General features: G+C 41.4%; 1 protein-coding gene across 1 annotated transcript in view; it reads right to left on the bottom strand.

The window, feature by feature from the left end:
* The window catches only part of BICD1 (BICD cargo adaptor 1), a 117515-nt gene extending 98059 nt beyond the window's left edge, over positions 1-19456 (bottom strand). The window contains 1 exon segment of the mRNA XM_032221622.1: positions 19244-19456. Within this exon segment, the coding sequence (XP_032077513.1) occupies positions 19244-19456 (213 nt within the window).
* Between the last annotated feature and the right edge of the window lie 324 nt (positions 19457-19780).

Here is a 19780-nt window from a genome sequence, read left to right as displayed (position 1 = left end):
CAAACTTGAAATGTGGCACATATGTTCCTCTTGCCTTCTAGGTGCTCGCTTAGAAAGGATTTTTCAAAATGACTATCAGATCATTAGTATTTCTTATATTATTAGTAACATGCTCTGATGCTAAGGAATTAGACATTCTACCCCCCCTCCTAATCTGAAAACTTGGGTGTGAGCGTGGGCAGCCCGTGACTCATCCGGCCTGAGAGGAGCCTGAGGGAGAGAAGGGGATAACATAGGAGAGGGTTCTGTGAGGCAAGCCTGAGGGAGAGAAGGGGATGAGATAGGAGAGGTTTTTGCAGGGCAAAACTGAGGGAGAGAAGGGGATAAGATAGGAGAGGTTTATGTGTGGCAACTTAGGGAGAGAAGGGGATAAGATAGGATATGTTTCTGTGGGGCAAGACTGAGGGAGAGAAGGGGATAAGATAGGAGATGTTTCTGTGGGGCAAGACTGAGGGAGAGAAGGGGATGAGACAGGAGATGTTTCTGTGGGGCAAGACTAAGGGAGAGAAGGGGATAAGATAGGAGAGGTTTTTACGGGGCAAGACTGAGGGAGAGAAGGGGATCAGATAGGAGAGGTTTATGTGTGGCAAGACTGGGAGAGAAGGGGATAAGATAGGAGAGGTTTCTGTGGGCCAAGACTGAGGGAGAGAAGGGGATGAGACAGGAGATGTTTCTGTGGGGCAAGACTGAGGGAGAGAAGGGGATAAGATAGGAGAGGTTTATGTGTGGCAAGACTTAGGGAGAGAAGGTGATAAGATAGGAGATGTTTCTGTGGGGCAAGACTGAGGGAGAGAAGGGGATAAGATAGGAGAGGTTTATGTGTGGCAAGACTGAGGGAGAGAAGGGGATAAGATAGGAGACGTTTTTACGGGGCAAGACTGAGGGAGAGAAGGGGATAAGATAGGAGAGGTTTATATGTGGCAAGACTTAGGGAGAGAAGGGGATGAGACAGGAGAGGTTTTTGCAGGGCAAGACTGTGGGAGAGAAGGGGATAAGATAGGAGATGTTTCTGTGGGGCAAGACTAAGGGAGAGAAGGGGATAAGATAGGAGAGGTTTATGTGTGGCAAGATTTAGGAAGAGAAGGGGATAAGATAGGAGATGTTTCTGTGGGGCAAGACTGAGGGAAAGAAGGTGATAAGATAGGAGAGGTTTATGTGTGGCAAGACTTAGGGAGAGAAGGGGATAAGATAGGAGAGGTTTCTGTGGGGCAAGACTGAGGGAGAGAAGGGGATAAGATAGGAGAGGTTTTTACGGGGCAAGACTGAGGGAGAGAAGGGGATAAGATAGGAGAGGTTTATGTGGGGCAAGACTGAGGGAGAGAAGGGGATTACATAGGAGAGGGTTCTGTGGGGCAAGACTGAGGGAGAGAAGGTGATTAGATAGGGGAGGATTCCATGGGGCAAGCGTGAGGGGGAGAAGGGGATAAGGCAGGACAGGTTTTTATGGGGCAAGACTGAGGGAGAGAAGGTGATAGGACAGGGGAGGTTTCCATGCGGCAAGCCTGAGAGAGAAAAGGGGATAAGATAGGAGAGGTTTTCGCAGGGCAAAACTGAGGGAGAGAAGGGGATAAGATAGGGGAGGATTCTGTGGGGCAAGCCTGAGGGAGAGAAGCGAGAGGCCGATTGCAACTACTCACTAATTTTCAAGCTACAAGTGTCGATTTATCAAGCTCAATCACATAGTTTCGTAGGGGAGCAAGGGTATTCAGCTAGTGAGTTATATTATTTCAAGACTGGGCGCGTTTGGAATATTGAAGACTGGCTGTCAGCAGATTGCTGGAGGCTGACACAGTAAGAACTCACCATGCAATTAAAAGTATTCCTGAACTATCAATAGACATCCTCAGTCTATCCTCAGTGATATAAAGATCCAGCAATCTGGCTTCTATCTAGCTTTCATATATATCCCAAAGAGAAAGGTAAATATTTTGAATGAGGTCATTCACTCACTACAGTATTACTTACTATTGGTCATGGAATAACTTGAATCCTCCCAGAGGTCTATTTTTTTTAAAAAAAAAATCGTGCTTAACAATGTATAATTATTTTAATTACTATGCCCTATTTTCCCCAAAATAAGACCTCCCCGGATAATAAGTCCAATTGGGCTTTTGAGCGCATGTGCGAATAAGCCCTCCCCTGAAAATAGGCCCTCCCCAAAAATATTGCAACACAGCAGCAGCTATGAGGTGACCACGCTCACTGCCTCCTGCACCTCAAAATAATAAGACCTCCCCGAAAATAAGGCTAAGTGGGGGGGGGGGGTGTCAAAAGAAAATAAGACCTTATCTTATTTTGGGGGAAACACGGTATTTACCAACCTCTTTACATGGTCATTTTCTGGGCCAATAAACTATAGCTTCATTTAGTCCTGAAATTCAAGAAAATCTTTCAGATGCTTCTCTAAAAAGACCACTTGTATACCAGAATTGAACCCCAGACTATAAGATGGGCAGATAATGAGGCACACATCACATCATCTTCAAGACTGAAAGTGCCTCTTACATGTACTCTAAGAAAAAGTGAAAACACAAGAACCTCGGCCTAGGCAACTGTTTCCATGGAGAAGAGAGATTAAGCCCATCTGAGCTAATGTGAATGGAGAGGACAAACACCAACCCGCAGAGAATTACCTCATGCGATATAATTAGCAAACACGTTAATTAAGAAATACTGGTTGCTGATTTAGGCAGAGGTTTGTCCTCCGAGCTTGCTGCTTGGCTCCCGGACGTTTCGTTACCAAACTAGGTATCATCTTCAGCAGAAGCAGGGGGGCGTGTTCTGTTTTGGAGGGGGTGTGAAGTGTTTTGTTCATTTATATAGGCCCTGGATTTGTAGATTTGTAGATTTTATTAATATTTGTAGGCCGCCCTTTTCCCTGAGGGGACTCAGGGCGGCTCACATAAAATCGGGGAAGGGGAATACAGACATTAAGATAAGACATATAATAAAATAGTAAACAACATACATTCATCATTCGGGAGGGGAACTATCCTTGTCCCCAGGCCTGACGGGCGAGCCAGTTCTTCAAGGCTGTGCGGAAGGCCTGGACGGTGGCGAGGGTGCGAATCTCTACGGGGAGTTCGTTCCAAAGGGTCGGGGCTACTACTGAGAAGGCCCTCCTCCTTGTAGTTGCCAGCCGACACTGGCTGGCCGATGGTATACGGAGGAGGCCTAATCTATGTGATCTTATTGGTCGCAGGGATATAATTGGCAGAAGGCGGTCTCTCAAGTATCCAGATCCACTGCCATGTACGGCTTTATGGGTGACTAATAGCACCTTGAAGCGCATCCGGAGATCGACAGGTAGCCAGCGCAGCTCGCGGAGGATAGGTGTTATGCGGGTGAACCGAGGTGCACCCACAATCACTCGCGCGGCCGCATTCTGTACTAGCTGAAGTCGCCGGATGCTCTTCAAGGGCAGCCCCATGTAGAGCACGTTGCAGTATTCCAGCCTAGAGGTCACAAGGGCCCGGGTGACTGTTGTGAGAGCCTCCCGATTCAGGTAGGGTCGCAACTGGCGCACCAGGCGAACCTAGGCGAATGCCCCCCTGGTCACAGCCATTAAATGGTGGTCAAACGATAGCTGTGAGTCCAGGAGGACTCCCAAGTTGCGGATGGTTAGTTGGTCTTGTGACTGGTTGAATCACCAGATTGATTGAATCACTAGACTGACTGAATCACAAGGCTGGTTGACTCACAAGACTGGTTCTGGTCTTGTGACTTCTGACTGCTTGTTGTGAGGAGCGAAATTCAGCTGGTGAGGGGCTGGTCGGTTCTGTCATTGATTGATGGGTCCGATGGTCTACTTCCTTATTGGTTCATACACTCGTTCTAAATCAGTATGTTTGTTGATGGATCCCTTGGCAAGAACCAGTCACCAGACTAACTGATCACCGAGGACCTATATAAATGAGCAAGACTGTTCACCTCCACCTCCCCCCCCCAAAAAAAAACCAGGCTGCAGATTTAGAATAACAGAGTCGGAAGGGACCTTGAAGGTCTTCTAGTCCAACCCGCTGCTTAGGCAGGAAACCCTACACCACGTCAGACAAATGGATATCCAACATCTTCTTACAAACATCCAGTGTTAGAGCAATCACAACTTCTGGAGGCAAGTTGTTCCATTGATTAATTGTTCTAACTGTCTGGAAATTTCTTCTTAGTTCTAAGTTGCTTCTCTCCTTGATTAGTTTCCACCCATTGCTTCTTGTCTTATCCTCAGGTGTTTTGGAGAATAGCTTGACTCCCTCTTCTTTGTGACAGCTCCTGAGATATTGGAAGACTGCTATCATGTCTCCCCTAGTCCTTCTTTTCATTAAACTATACATATTCAGTTCCCTCAACTGTTCTTTACATGTTTTAGCCTCCAGTCCCCTAATCCTCTTTATTGCTCTTCTCTGCACTCTTTCTAGAGTCTCCACATCTTTTTTACATCGTGGCGACCAAAACTGAATGCAGTATTCCAAGTGTGGCCTTACCAAGGCATTATAAAGTGGTTTTAACACTTCATGTGATCTTGGTTCTATCCCTCTGTTTATGCAGTCTAGAACTGTGTTGGCTTTTTTGGCAGCTGCTGCACACTGCTGGCTCATATTTAAATGGTTGTCCACTAGGACTCCAATATCCCTCTGACAGTTACTACTATTGTATACTGTATGTTACCGAGATGTTACCGAGTTTGGTAATAAACATCCGGGAGCCAAGCAGCAAGCTAGGAGGACAAACCTGAGCTACAAATATTCTCCACAATTTCTATACTGGTTGTTGATTTGTTCCTACCTAACTCACGTTCCAGAGAGTAGAAGTCAAAGGTTGGTCAATTTCAATGTGATGCTATCTGAAAAAGTATTGACAGGAGGGACATCAGATAGGTCAGAAAATCACACCCATAAATTGAGTAGGAAATTGTGGCGAGGTGGCGCAGTGGTTAGGGTGCAGTACTGCAGGCCACTTCAGCTGACTGTTATCTGCAATTCAGCGGTTCAAATCTCACCGGCTCAAGGTTGACTCAGCCTTCCATCCTTCCGAGGTGGGTGAAATGAGGACCCAGACTGTGGGGGTGATATGCTGACTCTGTAAACCGCTTAGAGAGGGCTGATGAAGCGGTATATAAGTCTAACTGCTAACTGCTATTGTGGCGTTCCAGCATCTTCAGTCAGAGGATGGGATCCACTTTACACAGTAAAATATCCATTGAAATCTTCCATGGTGTTAAGGAAGGCTTAGTATGCCTCATTCTTGTTTCAGAAGTGGGGCAACAAGAATGGATGCAAGCCTTCCCTTCGGACAACCTGGGACAAAACTGGTTGTTAATAACAGTATACTCCTCCTCTTCCATAAATTAACATAAGCTTTGTATTAATATGACCTGTTAAAATCTATTTATATCCTGTCTTTATTTTGGAAAATATTCTATTATCTAATAATGAAAATATCAATGTGTAAAGAGAAAATGTCTTTACCGAAACAGCAATAGCTATTCAAACTTCCTGTTGCGTTTATCATTTTCCCTATCTTGGTAATTTTTGTTAAGTTTATGATTGTGGGAGAAAGAGTGGAAGAACCTTGGGGCGGAGTAAAAAGAGGAGTCACCTACAGTCTTTCAACTCAGTGGTGGGTTCCGGATTCCGTCGCAACCGGTACGCTGGGACGTGGATGGGCATCCACCTCGGACACGTGCACTGCACGCGCATGCACACTCACTGCCCTACAACGCTCCAGCTGCTCGGTGGAGGTCACACAGGCACTGTACGCTGCGCGCGTGTGCACAAATGGCCCAGTTGGCTTAAAAACAGGTAAGGAATTTGGGCAAGTGGGTGGGCCCAACAAAACACCATTTCGGTACACTGCTCCCAGCTGCCACCAGTACACCCGTACCGGGGTGTACAGTCTGGAACCCATCACTGATCCAACCTCTCTTGAATTCCATTGACCCTTATCTAATGCCAAGATACTGTTCACTTGTAGCTGAGTAGATTCCTCTGCATAATCATGATTAGTAATACATTGATTTAATTGGAACTTCATGTGCGCTCCTATTCTTTCAGGCCTGACTTTATTATTGTTGGAAGAAATATCCATCTGGTTTAGTTCCAAGTCAGGAGAAAGCCACTGGAAACATGGAGGCTGATTAGAAAGATAGTTTAATAATGAAGCAGAACCATCAAGCTCATGGTTCTGGTGCCGCTAACCACATGGAGTTGAGAGTGGGGGGCAGTATTTAAACCTCTTGGGCTTTGTACTTGAACTTCCTGTTCCTGTGCAAGAACATGTATTCTATTGGCTGTTGTCAATAGCAATAGCAATAGCAGTTAGACTTATATACCGCTTCATAGGGCTTTCAGCCCTCTCTAAGCGGTTTACAGAGTCAGCATATTGCCCCCAACAATCCGGGTCCTCATTTTACCCACCTCGGAAGGATGGAAGACTGAGTCAACCTTGAGCCGGTGAGATTTGAACAGCCGAACTGCAGAACTGCAGTCAGCTGAAGTAGCCTGCAGTGCTGCATTTAACCACTGCGCCACCTCGGCCCCCATGTGGCCCTATACAAATTCCCGTAGGAGTTTGTCTGAGCTAAGTTTGGTTGAAGTTTCTGAGGGTGATGCAATGTCCTTAGAAGGCTGTGCAGGGTAGTGCGCTCTGGGTCTTAGCGGGTTAATTCTATTATGTCCTGAAGTGTCATGTCTTAAGCTGGCCCAGTCTTTCTTAATGGGTATAAAATATCTGCTGGGGGCAGGGAGCTGGGACTCTGAGTTTCTGTCTCCCTTAAGATGTTTTATTTCTCTTTTAGGGGAAATATTTTATCCTGCCTTTTTTAAAAATATCCCTCAAAATATTTCATTCATCTAGGAAGGGAGAATTATATTGTAGATTTATATGTTATTGCCTGTAGAGTCAGATGACTAAGCTAAAAAAGACATACAGTAATCAATACATTTATTTATACAGTAATAAATTCATTTATTATTTATCAGATAAATATTTATTTATCTGAATGGATGCAGTGGCTCAGTGGCTAAGATGCTGAGCTTGTCGATCAAAAAGGTTGGCAGTTCAGCAGTTCGAATCCTTAGCGCCGCGTAACGGAGTGAGTTCCCATTACTTGTCCCAGCTTCTGCCAACCTAGCAGTTCAAAAACATGTAAAAATCGAAGTAGAAAAATAGGGACCACCTTTGGTGGGAAGGTAACAGCATTCTGTGCACCTCTGGCATTTAGTCATGGCAGCTACATGACCATGGAGACATCTTCGGACAGTGCTGGCTCTTTGGCTTTGAAACGGAGATGAGCACCGCCCCCTAGAGTTGGGAACGACTAGCACATATGTGCAAGGGGAACCTTTACTTAATAGGTAAATAAATACTGTCTGGAAGTTCAGGTTCACTTGATTCCTTCATAAAGAAAGATGACTCCATGCTAATTTACATAATTATCTCTATTACTTTAAGAGATGCTAATACCAATGTGCACTAAGATCAGAAATAGATTGTTTCCTTGCTTTATGAAGCCACCAGAATTTTATTCCTTTTTGCGCATGTGTATGTGTAGGCAATGAAAGATTTGTAGTCAGAATCAACTACAGAAGAATTTCAGACAAATACCACATTAAAAATGTGCATATCAAAAAAGAAATGTAGACATGGAGGAGGAAGACAGTGTGATGGATTCCAGAAGGGACAATAATTCATTCTAAAATCCTCCACATTCTTCAAGACTTAGATTTCTATTTAAAAGGCCATTAAATACTACAGATTTTTCTTCTTACAAAGATTTATAGCCCTCTGGATGTTTCCCTTCATCCATTGTTATTTTTCATATTAGGGGCTGCAGATGGTTCAACAATGGAATATGACCCCAGATTGTGTACCCACAAAAAGTCTAAAATATTCAGCTTTGCCATTTGTTGTTTTACATTTTCCAATAAATGGAGCATTTAAATATATCTAATATTATAATGTTATTTTTTTTTCATTCAAAATACCCTAAAAACTATAGTGACTGGGTGATCTTGAGCCAATCACTCTATCAGTTCAACCCACCTCACAGGGTTGTTGTGGTGAGGAAAAGGGGGAAGAAGGAGTACAGCAGTGGTGGGATTCAAATAATTTAACAACTGGTTCTCTGCCCTAATGACCAGCTGGGAAGGTGGGGTTTGGTGGTCATGTTACTGGGTGGGCGTGGCCAACTCAACGTCACTCCCATCGATGGGCGCTTCGCCTTAGCTGTTACAATGCAATAACGGTTAATGGGAGAGGCAGTTTCTGCAAGCAGGACAATAAATATTAGGCTAGTGACAACACCAGAATGTTTCCTTCCTGCTTTCCTGACAGGATTAGCCTTGTAAAGTGGAAAAAAACAAAAGGAGATTTCTTCCAACAACCGGTTCTCCTAACTGCCTAGAAAGTTAACAACTGGTTCTCCCGAATAGGTGCGAACTGGCTGAATCCTACCACTTGAGTACAGGTAGTCCTCGACATACAACAGTTCACTTAGTGACTGTTACAAAGTTACAAAAAGGTGACTTATGACTGTTTTTCACATTTACAACCTTTGCCTCATCCCCATGATCATGTGATCAACATTCAGATGCTTGCAACTGATTCATACTTGTGACTGTTGCACGGTCCTGGGTCATGTGATCACCTTTTGCAACCTTCTAACAAGCAAAGACAATGGGGAAATGAGACTCACTTAACAACCAACTTTCTAACTTATCAACGGAGGTGATTCACTTAACAATGGTGGCAAGAAAGGTTGTAAAATGGGGGCAAAAATCACTTAACAAATCTCTCAACGCCAGAAATTTTGGGCTCATAAATAGTTATAATTTGAGGACTACCTGTATTATATCCATTTGCCATGTTGAACAATATAAAATAATCAAGGCAGAATAAATTAAATAAACATACAAAAATAGTCAATGAACTATGAAAACATCTTCTTAAAAACTTCCAGTGTGGGGGCATTCACAACTTCTGGAGGCAAGCTGTTCCACTGATTAATTGTTCTAACTGTCAGGAAAATTCTCCTCAGTTCTAAGTTGCTTCTCTCCTTGATTAGTTTCCACCCATTGCTTCTTGTTCTACCCTCAGGTGCCTTGGAGAATAGCTTGACTTTGTGGTAGCCCCTGAGATATTGGAACACTGCTATCATGTCTCCCCTAGTCCTTCTTTTCATTAAACTAGACATACCCAGTTCCTGCAACCGTTCTTCCTATGTTTTAGTCTCCAGTCCCCTAATCATCTTTGTTGCTCTTCTCTGCACTCTTTCTAGAGTCTCCACATCTTTAAAGAATTATTAGACATTTATTTATTTTATTTATTTATTTATTAGACTTCTATACCGCTTCATAGGGCTTTCAGCCCTCTCTAAGCGGTTTACAATTTTTTAGCAAATTGAGTCAGCAACTTGCCCCCACAGTCTGGGTCCTCATTTCACCCACCTCGGAAGGATGGAAGGCTGAGTCGACCTTGAGCCGGTGAGATTTGAACTGCTGAACTGCAGATCGCAGTCAGCTGAAGTGGCCTGCAGTACTGCACCCTAACCACTGCGCCACCTCAGCCCTATTTAGATAAAATGAAGGCTATGTATTGTTATTAGGCCAAGAGCTTCCAAAAGATAATGGCTAAAGAAGATAACTGTCAGGGGAAAATCCAAAATTATTAACAACAAAGCTGCATTCAGTAGAAATTGAACAGACAACACGCCACAAAGCATTTCACTTTAGGATCCAGATGTTTATTAGAATTTGGACTAGATTTCTGTGCCATATATAGCCTATATCAGGGGTTGGAAACCTTAAACACTCAAAGAGCCACAAAGGTCCTATCTGGAAGCCCCCCCCACCCCCGATCCCTGTTCAATTCTTGAGCAGACCAGAAGACTGGTTTCCTCACCATAGTCTCCTAGTGTGGTGTCCTTTTCCTTCTACCTGTCCTAACCAAAAGCCCTGTCAATTGTGGAGCTGACTGAAAAACCCTCCCTTGCCATAGAGTCTCCTCCTGGAGTGCTGTGCTTCCCCCCCCCCAACCGGAAGCTCCTCTCAAAATTGTGGTGCTGACTGGTGACAGGGAGCCACAGCAGAGAGATGAAAGAGCCACATGTGGCCCTAGAGCCACAGGTTGGGTTGAGTTAAATCTGACTCTTTTTTCAAAGATTTGTTTTGCTGGTCAATGAACAAAATAAATTGACTGATTGGCCAATTGAGGCTGTGTCGTTGGTAATCTATTTGTGAAGACTTTTTTTTTATATTGTTAATTGAGGGAAGCCTTTAGACAGGTAGCTAGGCAGGACTTGCAGAGTCTGCACATCTAGCCACACAGGACGGATATAGCCGACCACAAACTGTTCTTGACACCTGTAGAATTTGCTTGTTTTGTACTTGCTTGAAAAACGCTAAGTAGGGCACACGTGAAACTTAGGAAGCACGCAGTTATCAATTCTGTTATTGGTCTAGATGCATAAATTGTCACCAATGACATTTGTAATATTTGCAAACCTCATTTGCGTATGAGAGTTTATATATTCAGCTTTGCTACACAATAAACTGGTCACTTCACCCAGAGAGAGCTCGTGTCCTCAAGTTCTTTCTAGGATTGGCTTCGTGGGTGACCCCCCTTGATTGTTGTGCCCAGGTGCCGCCCTGGAGAAGCCGTTTCCTCCAGGGACGGACTGCGGTACTTCACCTTAGGTTTTTTTTTTCAATTTTTTTATTTTTAAACATAAAAAACAACATTAAAAAAATTCTCATCCATACATACTGTAGAAAGTGTATCCATTGGTTACAAAAGGTTTTCATGCATCTCTTCCACAGTCATCAAGCATAATTCATATTAACTCAAGTATTTTAACTCAAATATTTATACATGTTACTCTTATACCTCAATTTATGTTTGACTATAATTATTTAAACATCCAAGACTTAGGTTTTTTTAAATGAACGAAGATCAAGTGGTGCCGCCATTTGCTGCACATGCTATAATAACCTAAAGGCATTTAAGCATTTATTCAGAGAAAACTCCTTAAATTTGCCTATATTTGTATGCACATGTAATCTTTCCACAAAATCACCTTCATAAGGTAGTCAGAATCCTTTTTAAAATGTTCCGGACTTTTAAAAACTCACTTTCCATTTATGTAATTCTGTTTTGGAACACCGCTTTTGAAAACATCACACAGTGGCAGTGCACAATACAGTATTTTCCTGGCTGAAACTGGCAGAATTACTGCAATTTTGCTCCCAGTCATAAGTCTTACACTATTTTGAAGATTTTGCTCCTGAAGAAATTAGAAATTGCATCCTTTCATTTAAGACAGAACATCCATTAGGTTTCAAGGGAAAAAGGCTGAATACATCAGTTGCCCCATTATATAGAAAGCCAAAGCTGTGTAGTAAATGGCATTCCAGAGTCTAAATATATTGCCTCCCAAGTCAACAATTTCAGTACAGAGAACTGCTGACACATTTCTAGCTTTATTTAGATATTTTTTTCTGTAGGACTGTGCAGTAATCCAGATTTGAAGGACAAAATGTGATTTGTGGCTATGCCCATAACATTTAGCAGGAACAGCTTAAAACAGCTAACCTATTCCTATGCAGCTGTCTTCTGCAGTTCCTGTAAAATCCTGGGAAAACACATATTTAATTTCAGGTGTCCCAGGTAGGTGCTACGCATGTGGCCATCTGTACTGCATATTTTGCCCTCTGCATCCAGATTTCTTCTATGTGGGCAGTCCTCCTTTACTAGCGACTGCCTCATTTGGTGGCCTACAGAGTTACGACGGTGATGAAAACATAACTTCATTTTCAATCCTTGCATTTACGACTTTTGCAGATCTACAAAGCTAAGGAAAGCTGTAATAAGATCTCAAGCACTGTTGTGGTTTCATTTAGCATCCGCTTTGCTTAACAGCGAAGTTGCTGGTCCCAATTGTGATCACGAAACTAGGTCTACCTGTATACTCCAGGCTGTGATGCAAGGAATAATAGAAACGAAAAATAGAAGAAAGGTCCCTGAAGCTGTATGATTTGGGGTGGGGAAAATATCACTTATAGACTTAAGAAAAACACAACCATACCTCCTAGATAAAGTAACAGCATAAGGAGGATGTATCCATTCTTGAATAACAGACGTTTTTTAAAAATTCTAGAGCAAAACTAAACATGTCAACTGTATGACTAAAATCAAAGCTGAAGTTTTAAAAATATAAATAGCAATTAAAAGAGGGGCAGAACAGCATTAGGTTAAAAGGGGGAGTTACATTTTATTTTCCTACAGCCCCCAGTTCTGGAAAATCCTGAAAATACTATTTGCAAAAGAAAACAAAACAACAGGCTGTATGTTAATATACATATTCAGTGTGTGTGTGTGTGTGTGTGTGTACGTACGTACGTATGTACGTACGTACGTACGTACGTACATACATACATACATACATACATATATATATATATATATATATATAGTGTCACAACGCCTGGTAAGCCCCAATTATGGGAGGAAGCTAACTGCTTCCATTATCTGTCAATCGGCTCGTCACAAGAGTCCATCACGACAGAAACCCAATATTTTTACTGTTGCCTTTGTTATATTTGTGTTTTATTTTGCTGATAAATAAATAAAGGGAGACTAGTATAGATCTATTTCAAGCTATTTAGCTCTCATCAGCTAGCCATACCCTTACTGGGATTCGAACCTATATTCGAATATATACCTTCTTCCCTGGCTTCAGCTGATAAGGAGGAGACCTATGGCATAATGGCAAAGACGTTTGCCTAAGATGCAATACAGCACAAGTTCGAATCCCAGTAAGGGTATGGCTAGCTGATGAGAGCTAAAGAGCTTGAAATAGATCTATACTAGTCTCCCTTTATTTATTTATCAGCACAAATAAAACACACACACACACACACACACACACACACACACACATATATAGTTACTTCCAGGACCTTCCAATCTGTCAAATATTTTTTTCCTGGAAGTCCTCACTTAACATCATTCATTCAATGACCATTCAAAGTTACAACAGCATCAGACAAAGGGACTTATGATCAGCCTCAAAAGTTGTAAGTGGACATGGTCATGTGATTTTTCTCTTTATGGCCACATTGCTTAACAAGGAAGTCCCAGTTATCATCATTAAACCATGGTGACCTGTGATGACTTTGTAAAGAGGAAGTATTACTATGTTATCATTTTCCATCCCAAATTATTTGGATGCGTTTATGTTTTCATGTATTTTTAATTGGTGTTGTCTTAAACTGACCTAGCTGCTGGAATCAGATGTTGTATAGTATTTTTCCTATAGCCATAAACTTGTTCTGTACTGGCAACCAGTCAGCTTGCTTCAAAATTATCCTGTAGTCTGAGTGTGGAGACCTATACACAACGACAGTATTACAAATTGTGTGTGTTACATCAATAGGGGAGACCTCCCAGAACACTGAAATACCAGAGGTCAAAACATGTTGGAAATGGTTAGCATGCTAAGCAGAGTGTTATAAACTTCATTACATGATGATTTGAGACACATCCCTCAAAGTGTCCTGAACAATGAATAATGTGTTTGCATGTTGGTATGTTTTTTGCTTGTGTTGGTGTGGGAAGGAGGGAAGGAGGGAGGGAGAGAAATCCATATTCATTAGCTAGCTAATATACAGTATATGTTACCATATATAGCTTGGCAGTTTTCCATTTAGAACATATCCACATTCGAGTAACTTGGGTGTTCTTTATCACAACATGAAGCTTCTGCATTCTCCCTGCTTAATCATTTCTAACAGAAGTTGTGGTTTGGGGAGTAGGTATATATCCTTGTGAAAGTTGGACTATAAGAAAGGCTGAGCGCCAAAGAATTGAGGCCTTTGAACTATGGTGCTGGAGAAGACTCTTGCAAGCCCCTTGGACTGCAAGGCAATCAAACGGGTTTGAGGAGATCAACTCTGACTGCTCAAATATTTTGGCCACCTAATGAGAAGGAAGGATTCACTGGAGAAGAGCCTAATGCTGGGAAAGATTGAGGGCAAAAGAAGAATGGGATGGCAGAGAATGAGGTGGCTGGATGAAGTCACTGAAGCAGTAGACATGAGCTTAAATGGACTCCAGAGGATGGTAGAGGACAGGAAGGCCTGGAGGAATGTTGTCCATGGGGTCGCGATGGGTTGGACATCACTTCGTAACTAACAACAACAATAACAACAACAATATATCCTGAAGTTTAACTTTCTATGCAGGCTAAGGTGGATGCTTTCTTCCTTCAAAGCACAACTTTTATGAAGAATTTTGCTAAATATAATCATGAAAAGTCTAAGAATGAATCAATCAATCAATCAATCAATCAATCAATCAATGTATGTGGTTTGTGCATATGTGTCTTTGTGTGTATGTATGTGTGTGTGCATGTCTGTATGAATATGTATGTATATATAGATGTGTTTATGTATGTATGATATAAGAGTAAAATTCTATCATAACAACATTGATATGACATGAGTGTATTGGCACTGCTCAGTTTGATGACAATCAGGGAAAAAAAAGAATGGCAACAAAATTGAGGACTTTGTTGTATTAAGCCTAAATGGCAATCACTAAATATAAGACCAACTCAGCAATTGGTGTTCACTGTGTCGAGACTCAATCAGCAAGCCACAGTGCACCCAATAAAATCAACCGCTTTCTATCCCGGTATGGAATGACATAGAGGCTGACACAGCACAAGGAGCCTTTTGCTCTGCTTTCCCCATAAAGCTTTAAAAAAAAATCTAGAAACCTACTGTAGATGTTTCTATACAAAATGAAGTCCTGCTGAATTCACTGGGCAGCAGAAGAATGCAGCCTCAAGGAAGTGAGACATCCAAGGAGGGCCCCAGAATCTCGTGATGGACTATAAGTTTACAAATAAATAGACACAAGAACGCAGCAGGTGAGGAGACGATTATCCAAAAAAAGGTGTTATCTAGAGCAGGAATGTCCAAACTTGGGAACTTTAAGACTTGTGGACATCAAGTCCCAGAATTTCCCAGCATGGTTAGCTGGGGAATTCTGGGAGTTGACGTCCACAAGTCTTAAAGTTCCCAAGTTTGGACACCCCTGACCTGGAGCCTCATTGTTTGAGTTGGGCAGTCTTACAAAATGTATTAATGAATAAATAAGTTGACAACAATGCCAGAATTACATCACGCCAATAAAAATAAGATGTGTCTTTTTTTTTTCATTCTGGTTAGTGTAGCTGCTTCTTAAATTATTTTTAGCTGCCTCTGCAGGGTATGCGGCTGTGCAAAATGGCTGTGCAAGCACACAGATGCAAATATAATCACTCAGGAGCATGGCTGGCTGAGGAATTCTGGGAGTTGAAGTCCACAATTCTTAAAGTTGCCAAGATTGGACACCCTTGCTTTATATATTCAGAAGTACTTCACCCAATAGAAAACCTAGGAGGAGTAGAAAACTAATAAGCTGTGCAAGTTCTCCCTGCACTCGTTACAGGATTTGTATATCTCTATAATACACATTATACATTGTATAGACGCAATACTAAGACTGGATTATCACAGGGTAAATCCAATTAGGAGATTATTTCCAAAACTGACAAGGTTTATTGAGCTATTAATTCAATCCCATTTTATTTGGTTGTATTTCAGACCAGTTAAATTTTAACATAATCAATTAAACTAAAAAAAATAGCACATTGCTTTTTTTTAGTCTATATGAATAAGGTTATCACTTAGCTAAAGAAATCTTATGGGCTTTAATCAAATCATTTGAGTAAATCTAAATGTATCTGCATGGGATTTACATAAAGACACGAAGAAAAGATTTTGTTTTATTTTTAAGCAATACTATTATGTTTAGAGAAAATGTTTTAGAAGAAATACGAGTGTCCCTACAAAATAGGCTCAGTAACTTTTCTTTTGCTCTTTGAACTGAACCAATGTCTGTCTCTTTACTGTGGGCATGTTTTAAGCAAAATATTACTTGGTCTATGGTTCCTGGGCCCAGGAACTGGGTATGTCTAGTCTGATGAAAAGAAGGACTAGGGGTGACATCATAGCAGTGTTCCAATATCTCAAGGGTTGCCACATTGAAGAGGGAGTCAAACTATTCTTCAAAGTACCTGAGGGTAGAACAAGAAGCAATGGGTGGAAACTAATCAAGGAGAGAAGCAACTTAGAACTGGGGAGAAATTTCCTGATACTTAGAACAATGAATCAGTGGAACAACTTGTCTCCAGAAGTTGTGAATGCTCCAACACTGGATGTTTTTAAGAAGATGCTGGATAACCATTTGTCTGAAGTGGTGTAGGGTTTCCTGCCTAGGTAGAGGGTTAGACTAGAAGACCTCCAAGGTCACTTCTAGCTCTGTTATTCTATTTATATACTGTACATTATTTTGCTATGATGGATTTTAATATCAGAATTAAGGGTAATTCTCAACTTACAATTCTTCAGTGAACTGTTCATTGAAAGTTACAGTGGCGTGGAAAAAAGTGACTTATGACCATTTTTCACACTTACAACAGCATCCCCATGATTATATGATCAAAATTCAAATGCTTGGCAACTGACTCATATTTATGACAGTTGCAATGTTCCAGGGGGAGGGGTGTCATCTGATCACCTTTTGCGACTTGTGACAAGCAAAGTCAGTGGGGAAGCCAGATTCCCTTAACAACTGTGCAGATAACTTAACAATTGCAGTGATTCACTTAACAACTGTGGCAAGAAAGGTTGTAAAGTGGGGCAAAATTCACTTAACAGCTGTCTTGCTTAGCAACATAAATTTTGGGGTTAATTGTGATCATACATCGAGGACTATCTGTACTATTTTATGAAAATGCTGAGAATTATCCATAAAATTATAAAATTACCACTGCCATTTCTTAAAAAGGAACAATGAGATCTCTTTATGTAACAGCATCCAAGCATTACCCTGATATTTCTTCATGCCTGCAAATGAACTATATATCGCTTCAGCCAGGATATTGGACATCAGCAGAGAACACATTGGATTTACCTCTCTTCCAAGCAATTGAGAAGTTTCTTCATTACTCACATACTCAGGTTGCTACTAGAAATGATCTCTCTTTATCTTCGCTTCCTGGCTTATGAATACGGTATATGTCATCCTCCTCCATGCCAACCTGCCTAGTCATTCTCTTGCTCCAGATGAACTACTCAGCAATGCATTCTTTTTCCCTGGAGCTATCAGATGCCTAGTGGTAGGACTTATCTTCTTCATCCTTTTCTCATCCAGACTACACTCTGCCAAGCAAATGTGTAAAAACAAAAAACCTCCATCCTTTGATATCCTACTAATTACATTTCCCCGTAGTAACCAATGTCGATGTTAGTAACCAATTTTGTTGTATTTATTTTGTACAATGAAAATAAAGTGTGTGTGTGTTTGTGTGTCTGTGTGTGACTTTTATTTCATAAAGTCTCCTTCAAGTCTAACTCAACTCATGATGACTTCATGGACAATCAATGTAGCTTTCCTGGCCATGGTGGGGAAATCTTTCTGCTGATCATGTGCAAAATGTTTTTCAATTTCCAGCTTCACCTATGATCCTAGTATTTCCAGGTGGTCTCCAAATCAAGTACTAATCAAAGCCAAATGTTCAAGATCAGTCATGTGGTTGATGCTGGCTTCATGGCATAGATGTATCTTAGATCTTTTTTAAAGATTTGTTTTAAATCCCACTTTTATTATTTTTATAAAGAAGTCGAAAACAGCAAACATGACTAATGGGCCTTATTCCTTCTATTTTCCCTACAACAACCCTGTGGGGTGAATTTCTGTTCCTATCAGCAATAGTCAACTTTCTTCAACAAGTTCACCATCTTCAGTGAGAATTATGAGAGTTGTACTCCATCACATCTGATACGTAGAGACATAAAAGGTAATTTCTTCTAAACTTTAAAGCCAGGACCCAGAAGGTTTGAGGGAACAAGGTCAACTTTTCACTTGAGCCCACATCCCAAAGAATATTGCCAGTTTGGTACAGTGGTGAAAGTGCTGGCCTAGAAACCAGGAGACTGTGAGTTCTAGTCCTGCCATAGCCATGAAGGCAGCTAGGTGACTTTAGGTCAATCACTCTCTTTTAACCCAATCCATCACACAGAGTTGTTCTTGTGGGGAAAACAGAAGGAGAAAGGAGTATTATATATTATATATATTCACTGCCTTGAGTAACATATAAAGTAATAAAGGCAGGATTAAAAAGCGTCAATTAAATAAATAAATGTTGATGAAAGAAACCAGCCATTTCAGTCACTACTGATATTTTCTGTGGGCATTTCTGTCAAAATTGTGCACATATATTTGCTAGATTCATTGTGTTATATTTATTCCCATGCTAATACTTCACCTTTATATTCACCTTTAGGTTTCTACTATTTGTAATATATCATATATGGACACAAATAAATATGAATTTAGAATTCACCATTTGATTACTTCATCATAAATACCTATCAGTGATCTGCATTATGAGATTATAAATCTTTGCTTGTATCTTTTCAATAATATGCAAAAGAAATACAGATTGCTCAGTGACATGCACAGATTACATACATGCTAGATATTTTTATAAGGCAAACTTGATTGACCCAGATCAAATATATCTTTCTAGGTAGAAATGGCTACCTACGGTGGATTCCATTGACAGGTAAAAATTATGAAAGGATGAAAACAAACGTAATAAAGAATTGTTAGTTTTTAAAAATGTAAAGATGTTCGTGTTTCCTTTTAAATGTTTTTTTTTTCTGAATATAAACCAAGCTATTCAGTGCAAGATACATGTTTACCCTCAAATATCAAAAAAACAAAAAGTCGAGTCTACACATAGTTAAGCAGTGCATCCATTGCCATATTTTGATCAGTAATACGTTTAAAATATCAGATCCTTAATAACTTTTGAGCATCTTTGTTGACCAGTGCTGGTCTTTGTATCTTGCATGAATCACTGCCATTTCAGTCTTAGCATACATTTACAGATCCAGATTCAGAACTACATTTGGCCTACAATAAGCTTCTTTTCAGGCGAAATAGTTCAGAACATATCACAAAGCAAGGAGATCTGAAGGGTATTTTCTTCCCCTTTCTCTTTTTTACGCACACATGACACATACCAGGAATCAAGAGAGAAAACAAACAAATCCCCCCAAAAATATGGTACCATATTGAGGTGGGGAAAATGAAGGATGAATGAGATCAGCCGGGTTTTCCCAAGCCAACTCACCTCTCTCAGCTGCTCCAGCTCCTGTTTGAGGACATCATATTCAGTTTCCAGCTCATCGTACTGCTGTTTAAGGGTCAGCTTCTCTTCCAAGACCACCAGCCCATATTCAGCCGCCTGGATCTTTTCATGGGTGGTCTCAGTCAGTTCTTTGGTCAACCGCTCAATCTCCGATTTATAGTGATCCAGGGTCTCCAAGATCTTTTCTGCAGCCATAGCTTTGGAGGATGGTGGTGGCAGCAGGGAGGGGAGGGGGGAGGAGGAGGAGATGTTGGGGGGGGGGGGGGAAAGGAGAAAGAGATAGAGAATGAGAGGAAGAAAAGAAGGATGGAGACAGATGGGAAGAAGTGGGTGGGAGGGATGAAGGCAGGCACAGGAGGGATGGATGGATGGATAGATGGACAACAGTTCGCCCTGGGGTGTTGTTGGGAAGCGGTCAGCTACCTCAGCTTAAGGCCAAGGGAGAGGATGGGATGCAAGATGAAGAAGAAGAAGGGGTAAGGGGAAGGAGTCCGAGGCCCCCCGAGGCTGCTGCACCAT

This window comes from Thamnophis elegans, chromosome 7 (genome assembly GCF_009769535.1).
Source record: "Thamnophis elegans isolate rThaEle1 chromosome 7, rThaEle1.pri, whole genome shotgun sequence".
Lineage (NCBI taxonomy): Eukaryota > Metazoa > Chordata > Lepidosauria > Squamata > Colubridae > Thamnophis > Thamnophis elegans.
This window is presented reverse-complemented; position numbering and strand designations above follow the sequence as displayed.